Raw genomic sequence first — 11,095 nt, forward strand, 5'->3', positions numbered from 1 at the left:
TCCTCCGATAACATAATGAACATTAATTTTAACAAAGGTGTGACTAGCTTTACCGGGATAATTTGAGTGAACTCTACACCCTCTATTCCTTAATATAAGACATTTTCGCAATTCAATTTAAAGTACCCAAACGTCTAGTATTTAGAAAAACAGGTAGTATTTTTCTTGAGCACATATCTGAGAAAGCTTGCCACACTTTATATATGTCCATACGCTAATGCAACACCATTTGAATAGTATAAATATACACTAATACAGTGGCTAGTGCAACAGTAGAGTAAATTTTTATTACGGGGTACAGTACAATGGTTTTACCGAACAGATTTACATAAGCTAGCACTGGAAGATTTCTATAAGCATTAACAATACAAAATGTAAAGGTAACAAGTTTCAGCATTGGTATACTAGCTGTGCAAGAGCATTAAACCAAATACAAAAGTCTGAAGGTAACTAGCATTATTAACTAATGCCACTATAAAAAAATTGCAAACCATGTACCTTCAAGGTAAATATCATTTCGAACTCAAGGGGACCTCAAAATTGCTATCCCAATCTTGATAATCGATCAAACATAAAAACTTGATCGAATGGATCAAGAGAACAGCCGGAGGAGGAGGTGCCCACTCTTGACCTTTCCTCTTGTCTTCATAATTTTTTGTGCAGTTTAACCAAAATAAAATGACATCAGCGCCTTGTTATTTTTGTGACACTGTACAAAAAAAATTGACTTATCTCATGAAAGTGAGGTATGTAATCTATAAGCATTAACAGTGCAAAAATCTGAAGGTAGTAACAAATTTCATCGTTGGTATACTGGCTGTGCAACAGTATTAGAATGCCTTAGCTGAAAAATCTTTAATACATACACAACCAACAGCTAACCCTGAAATAATCCAGTGACATGAAATGGCATTGCTTAAATTTATCAGTGGCATTAGACTCAGTGCGGCATTAGTTAAATGTGGCATCACTTTAGAAGTAGCATTGCTTGACTTTACCGCTGGCGTTATACTAACAACAAACAAGTGGCAATAAGAGCATGGGAGGCCCATTCGGACAGTGGGCGCACCAGTACGATGTACCTCCACGAACGCATAGCTCAGAATCAATCCCCCGGCAAGTACCGTGCCCGTTTTGGTGCTCTAGGTGTCGGATGTCCGGCCCGTTGGCCCGGATGTGTGGCCCCCCGGTTGTCCGGACCACAAATCTTGCATCGCAATTTGGATCTCAAACTTGATTTGGGGGCGGAATTTTGTGATTTAGGGGTCAAAATTGATGGGGAAAAGAAAATTTTGGATGGATTTCGTGGTGGGTGGGGAAAGCCAAGATCCACTTGTCAAACACCAAAATCATGGATCACAAAATGCAAAAAAAATTGGTGAGGCTATTTTTGGTGGTGATTTTCGAATTGGGACGAAATCAAGCAATAGGCTAGAAAACGGAGGTGGGGACTCCAAATTCGTGTCAACCAAAGCTCTGATCCAAGATGATGTAGGGCCAAGCCCTTACTAGTGATCTTGCACGAATTGGAGGGGAAAACCACAAAGAACACGAAGAACACGGGGAAGAACGGGGAGAAATCATAAGATGAACATTCAAGAACAGGTCCAATCAAACATCACTAGACTCACATCCACACAAGATCCACGAAGGTACATGAACAACAAAGGGAACAAAGATACAAGGTAGAGTTCATCCCAAATCCTATGAAGGAGATGAGGTCTTGAATCTAAGATGGATCTTCCCTAGAAAGGGGTCTTGATACCCACTAGGGGGTCTTCTCACACGGAGGTCTTGATCTCCATGGGAGAGGTGGTAGATGAGCAAGTGGGCGGGTAAGAGAGACAGGTTATATGGCATCTTGCTCGTGGCTGCGTTACAGGCGCCGGATGTCCAACCCGACTTGAGGCATCGGATGTCCGACCAGGTGGTGGTCTGAGTCAGCCTCTTCTCTAGACTCCTTTGTCCGGATATTGGAGGAGGCGCCGGATGTTCGGGGGTCATCCGTATGTCCGGCCACTAAAGCTCTTCTGTTCCTCTTCTACACGGGCGTCGTATGTCCGACCATGGTCCGAATGTCCGGTCGTTGTAACTTCCGCAACTCTGTCTTCTTCCATCGTCGCTTCCATGCTTCCTTCGTGGATGGTGTAGTTGTTTCTTGGCTCTTGCACTCCTCCTCGTCATCCATGATTCTTAGGTAAAACCTATGCATGCACATGAGAGGAGTGTCAAATAGTATACCATTCTCGAAGGGGTCAAGTGAACACGTGTAAAGGAGATGATCCACCTTTATGTATGTGAAGTAGATGCTGCATGTGTCACTTGCTGAACGGACTCTTGACATGGTGATGTTCGTAGGATGCTCCGCATCATGGCGCCTCAAGCGGGCGGGGGAGCAGCCGAAATTTATCCTAGGAGGTGCCTCCGATCGAGTATATTTGAGAGAGTTGGGCTGCCTTTTTTTGGGATAACTCCTTAAATATTTGCTCCTCTAAATGTATAAGGGTTTGGTTAGATGCGGTTAGTTGCTTGTTTTGCTCCATTAAAAACATTTTAAGGGATGGGCTAGAGATGCCCTAAGACATTCAATTTACAGATTTAGTGGGCCGAAGAACACCTTAGAATTAGGTGATCCATTAGTTCTGGTTTTTTGCGAAAATGATTCAGATCTATTATCAAAGTTCATCGGAAATACAAAACATCTCAAACATAATAATAATTACATCGAGATTCCGAGACCACCGAACGACCACTACCTTCAGAAGAATGAGTCGTTGAAGCGTTGATGTCGTTGTTCCCCTATTGATGACGGTTTGACCTTGGGGATAATAGCTGGGAAGTCTTCGTGGACGTACCCCTAAGAACCAGCGCCATGGAGCCGCAATCGCCGTTGTTGAATCCTTGAATAAATCTGAAGCATCTAAAACCAAATGGCGTCACACTATGAGAAACCCTAACCTCACGGCCCCAAGGAGATATCGGGAATATATGCTGGAGCTTCGTCGACTACGTCTGGATGAACGCACTCGGATCGAAGCCTGAAAGACAAACTCGAAGAAGAAGCGTCGCCATCTACCCGAGCGTTGCACCTGCGATGACTAAAACCCTAGCCTAAATTACTAACCGAATCGAATGCACCAGGATTCCCCTTCCGTCACAGGCTGCCGGAGCGACATGCAAAGGGGAGGCGAATCCACGGGTTCGCCGACGAAGCATGAACGGAAGAGTTTTCCCTAACCGCCAAGGGATAGGGGTGAGAAACAGAAACCCTAACGATGAGCATACACATTGAGGGCATCCACCGATTCAGTTGCCACGCACAAATCACAGAAGCAGTGATAAATGTTCCTCCGGTTCTTCTTGACCATGTATACCCTCACATTCAGCCGACCTCAACATGCAAGCCAAGAAATACTCTCCATTTTTTGGGAATGATGGTAGCCCGAAAAAATCAAAGAATAATCTATTTAAATCTATAAAAAAATATAACAGATGTTTGCTGAGATGGTACCCACTACTTTAAGGCGTCATGGTGTCCCGAGGACACGCACATGGTCATGCTTCATGATCGTAGAAGGAGCGTTCTCCGTTGTCGCTCTCGCAACTCTTTTTCTTTCTAAAATAAAATGTTTTCCTTGAGCCTTTGGGATGTCCTATATCTGGTTGGATGGAAAACCAAAGCAGGTGCTACGCCACCGAACTTTTAGCGGCGCAGAAGAAATAGAGCAGATGGAGGGAAGTTTGTTTTATGGAGAAATAAGGCGGTTTAAAATTAGAAATGCCAGAGCATCCCCATCCCCAGGCAATAATTGAGCAAGCAAAGCCTTTAATCACTCCCTGTAAACGTGTATCTATATATTAGGAGCCCACAGCGATTAACCCAAGGAAAGGGTACTGCTAATATAGAGGAGGTGGACAGGCCAGCCCCCCTCTGGCCTTGTTCTCTCCCCCCACATGCCCTGCCCAAGGTGATCATTCTTCCTTCAACCATCCAGCAATCCATGGATGCTTTTAAGATTCAGCATGTGAATTGATTGCTTCTCTGTTCATCATTCTCCTCCGATTTGGTTGGTTTTCTGCGAGATTGTGAATTGATTCTGTCTCTCCCGGCTTTGCATTTGGTTCTTGATGAGATTGTTGGGTAGATGTTGTTTTTGGAGCCTGGAAAGAAAGATGTGCATCCCTCCCATCATTCGATTCGATTCGATGACAAAAACAAAAAGGCAATCTCATGTGGTTAGCTAGCTTGTATTCTACGTGTGGAGAACATGATGATTCCATGAATCCATCAAAAGTTGGTGCTGCATTGGCTTCCGATTCTTCAGATTCTTGGCCATTCCTGGTGTGGAGCTCTAATCTTCCCCTTCCTGATTGATTCATCAGTGCCAAATCCAAGAATTAGAGCTGCTCCATTGACGGGGGAGAGATCGACAGCAATGGGGGAGCTGGTGGTCGCCCGGAGGTACTGGTGCCACATGTGCGCCGCGGCGGTCAGCCCCGTGGCCGCGGACGCCGGGGTGGAGATCAAGTGCCCGTATTGCGGCAGCGGCTTCCTCGAGGAGATGGAGACCGCCCGCAGCAGCGTCGCCACCGGCACCGGCCACGCCCACGCCAGCCCTAGCGCCGACAACGCCATCTCCATCTGGGCCCCCATCATCGACAGCATGGTCGGCGACCCCGTCCGGCGCCGTCGCAGCAACCGCCGCACTGTGGACGCCGTGGCCGCCGCAGAGGACGAGCTGGACAACGTCGACTTCTCGCGACGCCGGCGGCGCGCCACCGCATTCCTGCGGCTCCTGCAGGCGATCCGGGAGCGCCAGCTGCAGCGCCTTGAGTCCGCGGCCGCCCTCGGCAACGGTGGCGGCCTCGAGACAGAGCACTACAGCCCATTCGGCCGGAGCATCTTCGCGGCCGCCCCCCTCGGGGAGCACGGCATGGCGCTGGGGGACTACTTTCTTGGGCCCGGGCTGGACGCCCTGATGCAGCAGCTGGCCGACAGCGACGCGGGCCGGCAGGGCACGCCGCCGGCAAAGAAGGACGCCGTGGAGGCGCTGCCAACCGTGGAGGTGGTGGGTGGGTGCAACGAGGAGGACGCGGCGAGCTGTGCGGTGTGCCTGGAGGACTACGCGTGCGGCGAGCGCGCCCGGGAGCTGCCCTGCAGGCACAGGTTCCACTCCCAGTGCATCGTGCCGTGGCTGGAGATGCACAGCTCCTGCCCGGTCTGCCGGTTCCAGCTGCCCGCCGACGACGACCCAAAGAGCTCATGCGGCAGCGGCAGTGGGAGTAGCAGCACCACCACCACCTACGTCACCTATGTCAGTGCTGAGGTGAACGACAATGTGGATGGTCATGGCAATGAGAGTGGCGATGAGGCAGCGGGCAATGCGGCCGTGGAGCGCCAAGACGGCGATGTGGAGGGTGAAGGAAACGCGAGCCGGCTGCCGGCGTCCATACAGTGGCTCAACAGCCTCTTCTCCCCGCAGGCGGCATCACCATCCTCCACTTCCACTTCCGGCGGCAGCTCGCGGCACTTTGAGGACTAAATCTGCTCTGCTCCGTTCGGATGCCATTGTCATACCTACCACGAACGCAAGGGTTTGCTGCTGCGCTAAAACTTGGAGCTTTTCTCCTGTCTCTTCGTGTGAATCGGTCATTTGGGTGTAATTTAAAAAGAAAAAACAAGGGTTGTACAGTTTAAATTTGATACATTTTGTCAAATATATGACTGATGTTCATCAGTTTTCAAACTCTACACGACGGTAATCAATCCTGTGTCACAATTCAGAAGTCTGGGCAAAATTGACCAAACGCTTTTATTGTATAACAATCATCCTTCACCATCTTGAGATAAACTAGCATGTTAGAAATATAACGCAAACAACAGGCAAACAGATGAAGTGAAGCAACTATCAGGTAGTTCAATCGTTGCATACAAGTTATAGTAGTAGTAGCAAAACAAGCTGCTGCGATAATAGTTTTGGTGTTTCCATGGCTAACCCCTCTCATAAAGAATAAACAGCCACAACTTGATAACACAAAGTTTTAACCAGGTTGCACTGCCGTAATCTTGGCAGCAAAAAACTGTGGGTATGCGTAGCCTCGCAAAAAAAGGAAAATCCCCGGGCAAAATGGTGTTGCATTGTCGCTGCCACTAGCTTACACGGTCAAGAGCTTGATGACAGATGCATTCCCGATGCGGTGAAGGGCCACAATGGACTCACCAGCGTTGCAAAGCCCCATCTCCTTGGCGTTCTTCATGGCAAACCTCAGCGCCTCTTCCGTGGCTTCGCTGTCAAACGCCTTGGCAGTGCCAGCACTCAGCATAGGGATCACACCCCTCACGATAAGGCTTTGCCTGGCAGGCCCCTCGTCGCTGCAGATCCAGTCAAACTCGACCGTCTTGAGCTCAGGAACCACGACAGACAGTATCGGCATGGATGGCCTATACTTGGCTACAAGCCTTGCAGTTGTTCCTCCCCTGGTCAGTACCAAGATAAGCGTCGCCTTGGCTGAGTTCGCTGTGCGGACAGCTGATGAGGCAAGGCTCTCCAATGGGCTCATGGGAATTGGGGCTGATGACATGATTGACTTAAAAACAGCAGAATAGTCCACACATGACTCGGCCTGCAAGCAGATCTTGGCCATAGTTTGCACTGCCAGTTCTGGATAAGCTCCAGCAGCTGTCTCACCACTGAGCATGACACAGTCAGTGCCATCAAGAACTGCATTGGCAACATCGGTTGCTTCAGCTCGAGTAGGGCGAGGAGACTTGATCATAGACTCCAACATCTGAGTTGCGGTCACAACTGGCTTGCCCTGAATGTTGCACTTGAAAATCATCACCTTCTGTGCATAAAAGATCTTCTCTACAGGAATTTCCATCCCCAAATCACCTCTTGCCACCATAAAAGCATCAGACTGTGCCAGGATATCGTCAAAGTTAGCTACTCCTTCCTGGTTCTCAACCTGCACATTCAAATTAATTGTAATGAACTGCTAGGTGAAAGTGCAGAAGTGCATACTCAAAAGAGACAATGGCATACCTTTGACATCAGCATTATTGACTTAGCATGCTCCCCAAGTACCTTCCTGACCTCCACAAGATCTGAACCTTTGCGGACAAACGACAAAGCAATCATGTCAATCTTGTTCGGGACACCCCATTGAAGGATATCCTCCTTGTCCTTTTCAGTGAGTGTTGGGAGATCAACAACGACCCCTGGAAGATTGACATTCTTCCTCTCACCAAGCATAGCAGTGTTCTCACAACAGCAGCGAACAAGACCTTGCTCTTTGTCACAATGAAGCACAGTAAGAGTGATGGTACCATCAGCGCATAATATGACACTGCCTGGCTTCAGATCAACTGCTAGCTTCTTATAGCTCATCGATATCATCTTGTCGTCCCCCTTTATGCTATAATCTGTGGAGATCACAATTTCTTGGCCCTTTCTCAACTGGATAGGCTTCCCATCTTTCAAAAATCCAGTACGGATCTCTGGACCCTGGAAATGTAGAAAACCAATGAGTATCTGATCAATAAGCTTTTATCAAGCAAACAAGTGTACACAAAATGAGGTAAGTGCTTCTCCATTTGACACGTAAGAGGTAAATAATCATTTCATAACTGACACACATCCATACACAACAAACAAGATAACTTGTGTTTAATTTCTGTGACTATCAAGCTGATCATGGAGACAGAAATTTGACATCCAATGTTTGGTCTGTCATAGTTTTAGACATACTGCTTTCTTCATCCAAACAAGGATTCAAAATGTTGCTATGATGATGATAACATTTTTTTTTCAAATACATTACCCACCTTGATAAAAAAGGGTAATGTGAACCAAGTGTGTGCGACGACAAACGGTTGAGCCTCATGTTAGGTTGCTGGAATTCCATTACAATATGCTTTTCTTTGATGAAGAAACATATATACCAGAAAGCCGCTAGCAATGTGAAATTATTGAGAATATGGTCAACTAACCCCGGTAAGGTTTGTTTCAGATTATGTGTGTGCCAGTTAAGTTTAATCATTTGTGATCCAAATATACATTCGCATTTGATCCTAACTGAAGGTTTAGTAAACTGTCTCTGCAGACAACTTCTCCAATTGGGTATTTAAAATAAAATTCAAATGCAAAATTACTTGCTCCTTGGATGTGGCAGTTACATAGATACTATCTGGACATCTTTGTGTGGGTGATCCGCAAGAGAAGAAAATCTAGACTGTAATCACACAAGTCATAAACTTTGTTGCAGCATAATAATTGTCAGTAGATGAGAAACATGGTCGCGATAACCAAAAAAATACTGCTCTAAAAGCATGGGCCATTACTAAAACATTACAAGGCCAAAACAAACAAGAGGATTAGAAGGAACTATATAATACAGTTTGGCTTCTTTTAACTGAGCTATAGGTTATAAAGTTCACAAAATGATACTATTAACATTTTGGCGATTCAAACATATTAGTTGGTAGCACAATGTGAGAAGCATACAATTATCCATTGGCAGTGTTACAAAAAAGAACAGAACAAAACATAACACATTAATGGTCAGAAACTCTCGCTGTACAACAAGGACCACAAGCCGACAAACTCTACAACAGCAAGCTAGCCAATCAAAATCCAGCTAGGCTATTATTGCTCCATATTGATCAACTCAGTTGAAAACTCCACGTGCAAATCAAGCTATATGTCAATGCAGACATTTAATGGCTAGATCTTCTGATACCAGAAATTATCTTCTGCCATCTGTCGCCTGAAGTGCTGGCAAATTTACCATACTAGTAAAACACTACTGACCCCGCAAAAGAAAAGACATACACAAGCAGCAAAAAAGAAAGCAGAACGCAAAAAATGTTCAAGGGAGCAAACAAATAAATCAGAGATCACGTCCAATAATAACAACATCAAAAAACACAGTAATAACCACTGAAAGTTGCTAAGGACCTGAAGTTAACTTGGGGATGTCTTAATATTTGTTTCAGATCATAAGTTCTGACAGTACGGTTTAGTCATTTCATCATCCAAATATGCTCATATTTGCTCCTAACAAGAACACCCTCCGTACCGAATTACTCGTCGCAGAAATGGATGTATCATATTCTATCTCATGTATACAGTATCTAAACGTATTTTTAGTTCTAGATACATCCATATATCCCGGAGGGAGTACTAGTTTACTGTGCTACTTCTGCAGACAACTCCTGCAACAGGACATTCTACAAAATAAAATGCACATCAGTTAAGCGATCATGCAAAATTACTTACCCCTCGGATGTGATAGTTAGATACTATTTGGACATCTTTGTGTGGGTGACATAGAAGAGAAAATGAATCTAAGAATTATAATCGCGTCATTCATATAATTTGTTGCAGCAGCAACATAATAATTGTCAGTAGATTCACAAAAAGCGTGAGCTGTAACTTGAAAAAAAAAAATACTGTTTCAGAAGCGTGAGCCGTTACTAAACCATTACAAAGTCCAAACAAATACGTGAGGAGAAAAAAAGGAGCTATATATATTACACTTTGGCTTCTTGTGCTAACTTAGTTAAAGGTTAAAGTACTCGAAATTATACTGTATTAGCATTTTGGCAGTTCGTCCATATTTCAGTTGGTTGCCTGAGGTTAGGATAATACATACTCTTCCATTGGCAGTCACAAGCATTAAGCATACCACAACAAACGAAACAAATTGACGCACAGGAACATTGGTTGCAGCATGAGGACCACAGCCGACAAGGAAATGAAATCGACAACTGCAATCTAGCGAATCGAAATTCGGGGATACAGGATACTGCTACAGAGTATTACTACTACACTGGCCCATTCGATACTAGTAGCAAAGTTCGCATGCAAAAATACCGTGTGCAATCTGTGGCTTTAATTGATTGCTAGATCTTGGGATATCAAAAATATCGTGTCTAATCTGTCGCTTTAATTGCCTGCAAATTTACCATAGTCGTAACATGCAGAAGCAGCAGTCTAAAAAAAATTGCAGGGAGATCGCATCGACAAACAAGATCAATAACCAAAGACGAGTAATAACCCCTGAAAATGGCTAAAAATAGCCAAATCGCTGGCATATCAAGTAGGAGTAGTACTAGTAGAGAAAACACTGGAGCGAACCCCAACCAAGCCCACCCCCACGCCCCCACCACGACAAGGCCAGCAGCCTGGCTATTACAAGTCCATCTACAAATTTTAATCGGACAAATAAATCAACGATGAAAAGATGCCCAAGATCAGCCGAAAACCTAGAGCAAGCATGAGCAGGCAAGAAAACTAAACAAGCAAAAAGGCGGGGACAGATCGGATCGGCGAGGCGCGGAGCGGAGCAAAAGAAGGGGAGCAAAAGAAGGGAGGGACCTTGGTGTCGAGCATGACGGCGCAGAGGATGCCCGTGCGCTCCATGGCGGCGTGCAGGTTGTCGAGCGTCTCCTGGTGGTAGTCGTGGGAGCCGTGGGAGAAGTTGAAGCGGGCGACGCACATGCCGGCGCGCAGCAGCTTCTCGATCATGTCGACGGAGCGCGAGGCCGGACCGAGCGTGCAGACGATCTTGGTCTTGGGCCGGCGGCGCATCACGGCGAGGCCGTACTCCCCCGCCTGCGGCTGCGACAGCTCCCCGTTGGACACCATGGCTTGTCAGTCGCCGGATCTGTCCGCGGGCGGGGGGAGCGGGGAGGGGTGGGGATTCTTGGGGCGAGGTGGTGGCGTGCTTCTTGCTCTCCAAGAATGGGACGGCTCGGTTAAATAAACGGAACAGTCGGCGGATTGATTGAGGGGAGGGGGGATGGAAAGGAGGGAAAGTGTTTGCTTTGCTGTGCTCTTCTTCTTGCTCTCCAAGACCAAGGACGGGCGCGGGGCGGGGTGAGTAATAATGCGCGGCCGGTGGTCTCTCTCTCTCCCCGGTCAAAACCACTGCCAGCCAGGGCCCACGGGTTGTTTTGTGCTGCTGAATCTGCGCCATCGAGTAATAGTTTTTTTTTCTGAGTGTCCATTCAAGCATCTTTTAAGGGTGTATCCTTGCTGTATTCGGCTTTGAGCACCCATCTTGAAAGAAAAAAAAGGTATTTGTGTTATAT

General features: G+C 46.4%; 2 protein-coding genes across 3 annotated transcripts; one reads left to right on the forward strand and one right to left on the reverse strand.

The window, feature by feature from the left end:
• The first annotated feature begins 3,660 nt into the window (after positions 1 to 3,660).
• Positions 3,661 to 5,752, forward strand: LOC109739227 (E3 ubiquitin-protein ligase SIRP1). 2 transcript variants are annotated; one of them, XM_020298316.3, is made up of 2 exons: positions 3,661 to 3,968; positions 4,384 to 5,752. In XM_020298316.3, the coding sequence occupies exon 2, from the start codon at positions 4,437 to 4,439 to the stop codon at positions 5,541 to 5,543; it is 1,107 nt and encodes a 368-aa protein (XP_020153905.1). In that variant the 5' UTR covers positions 3,661 to 3,968; positions 4,384 to 4,436; the 3' UTR covers positions 5,544 to 5,752. The 2 variants fall into 2 exon arrangements, with proteins under 2 accessions (XP_020153905.1, XP_040259703.1); XM_040403769.1 differs by lacking the exon at positions 3,661 to 3,968 and adding an exon at positions 3,975 to 4,294.
• A 141-nt stretch (positions 5,753 to 5,893) lies between these two features.
• On the reverse strand, positions 5,894 to 10,891 carry LOC109739226 (pyruvate kinase, cytosolic isozyme). Its single transcript, XM_020298315.4, has 3 exons — positions 10,380 to 10,891; positions 7,044 to 7,505; positions 5,894 to 6,966 (listed from the first exon to the last, which is right to left on the reverse strand). The coding sequence occupies exons 1-3, from the start codon at positions 10,647 to 10,649 to the stop codon at positions 6,157 to 6,159; spliced, it is 1,542 nt and encodes a 513-aa protein (XP_020153904.1). The 5' UTR covers positions 10,650 to 10,891; the 3' UTR covers positions 5,894 to 6,156.
• Positions 10,892 to 11,095: the final 204 nt, after the last annotated feature.

The sequence above is a fragment of the Aegilops tauschii genome, chromosome 3 (assembly GCF_002575655.3).
Source record: "Aegilops tauschii subsp. strangulata cultivar AL8/78 chromosome 3, Aet v6.0, whole genome shotgun sequence".
Taxonomy (NCBI): Eukaryota; Viridiplantae; Streptophyta; class Magnoliopsida; order Poales; family Poaceae; genus Aegilops; species Aegilops tauschii.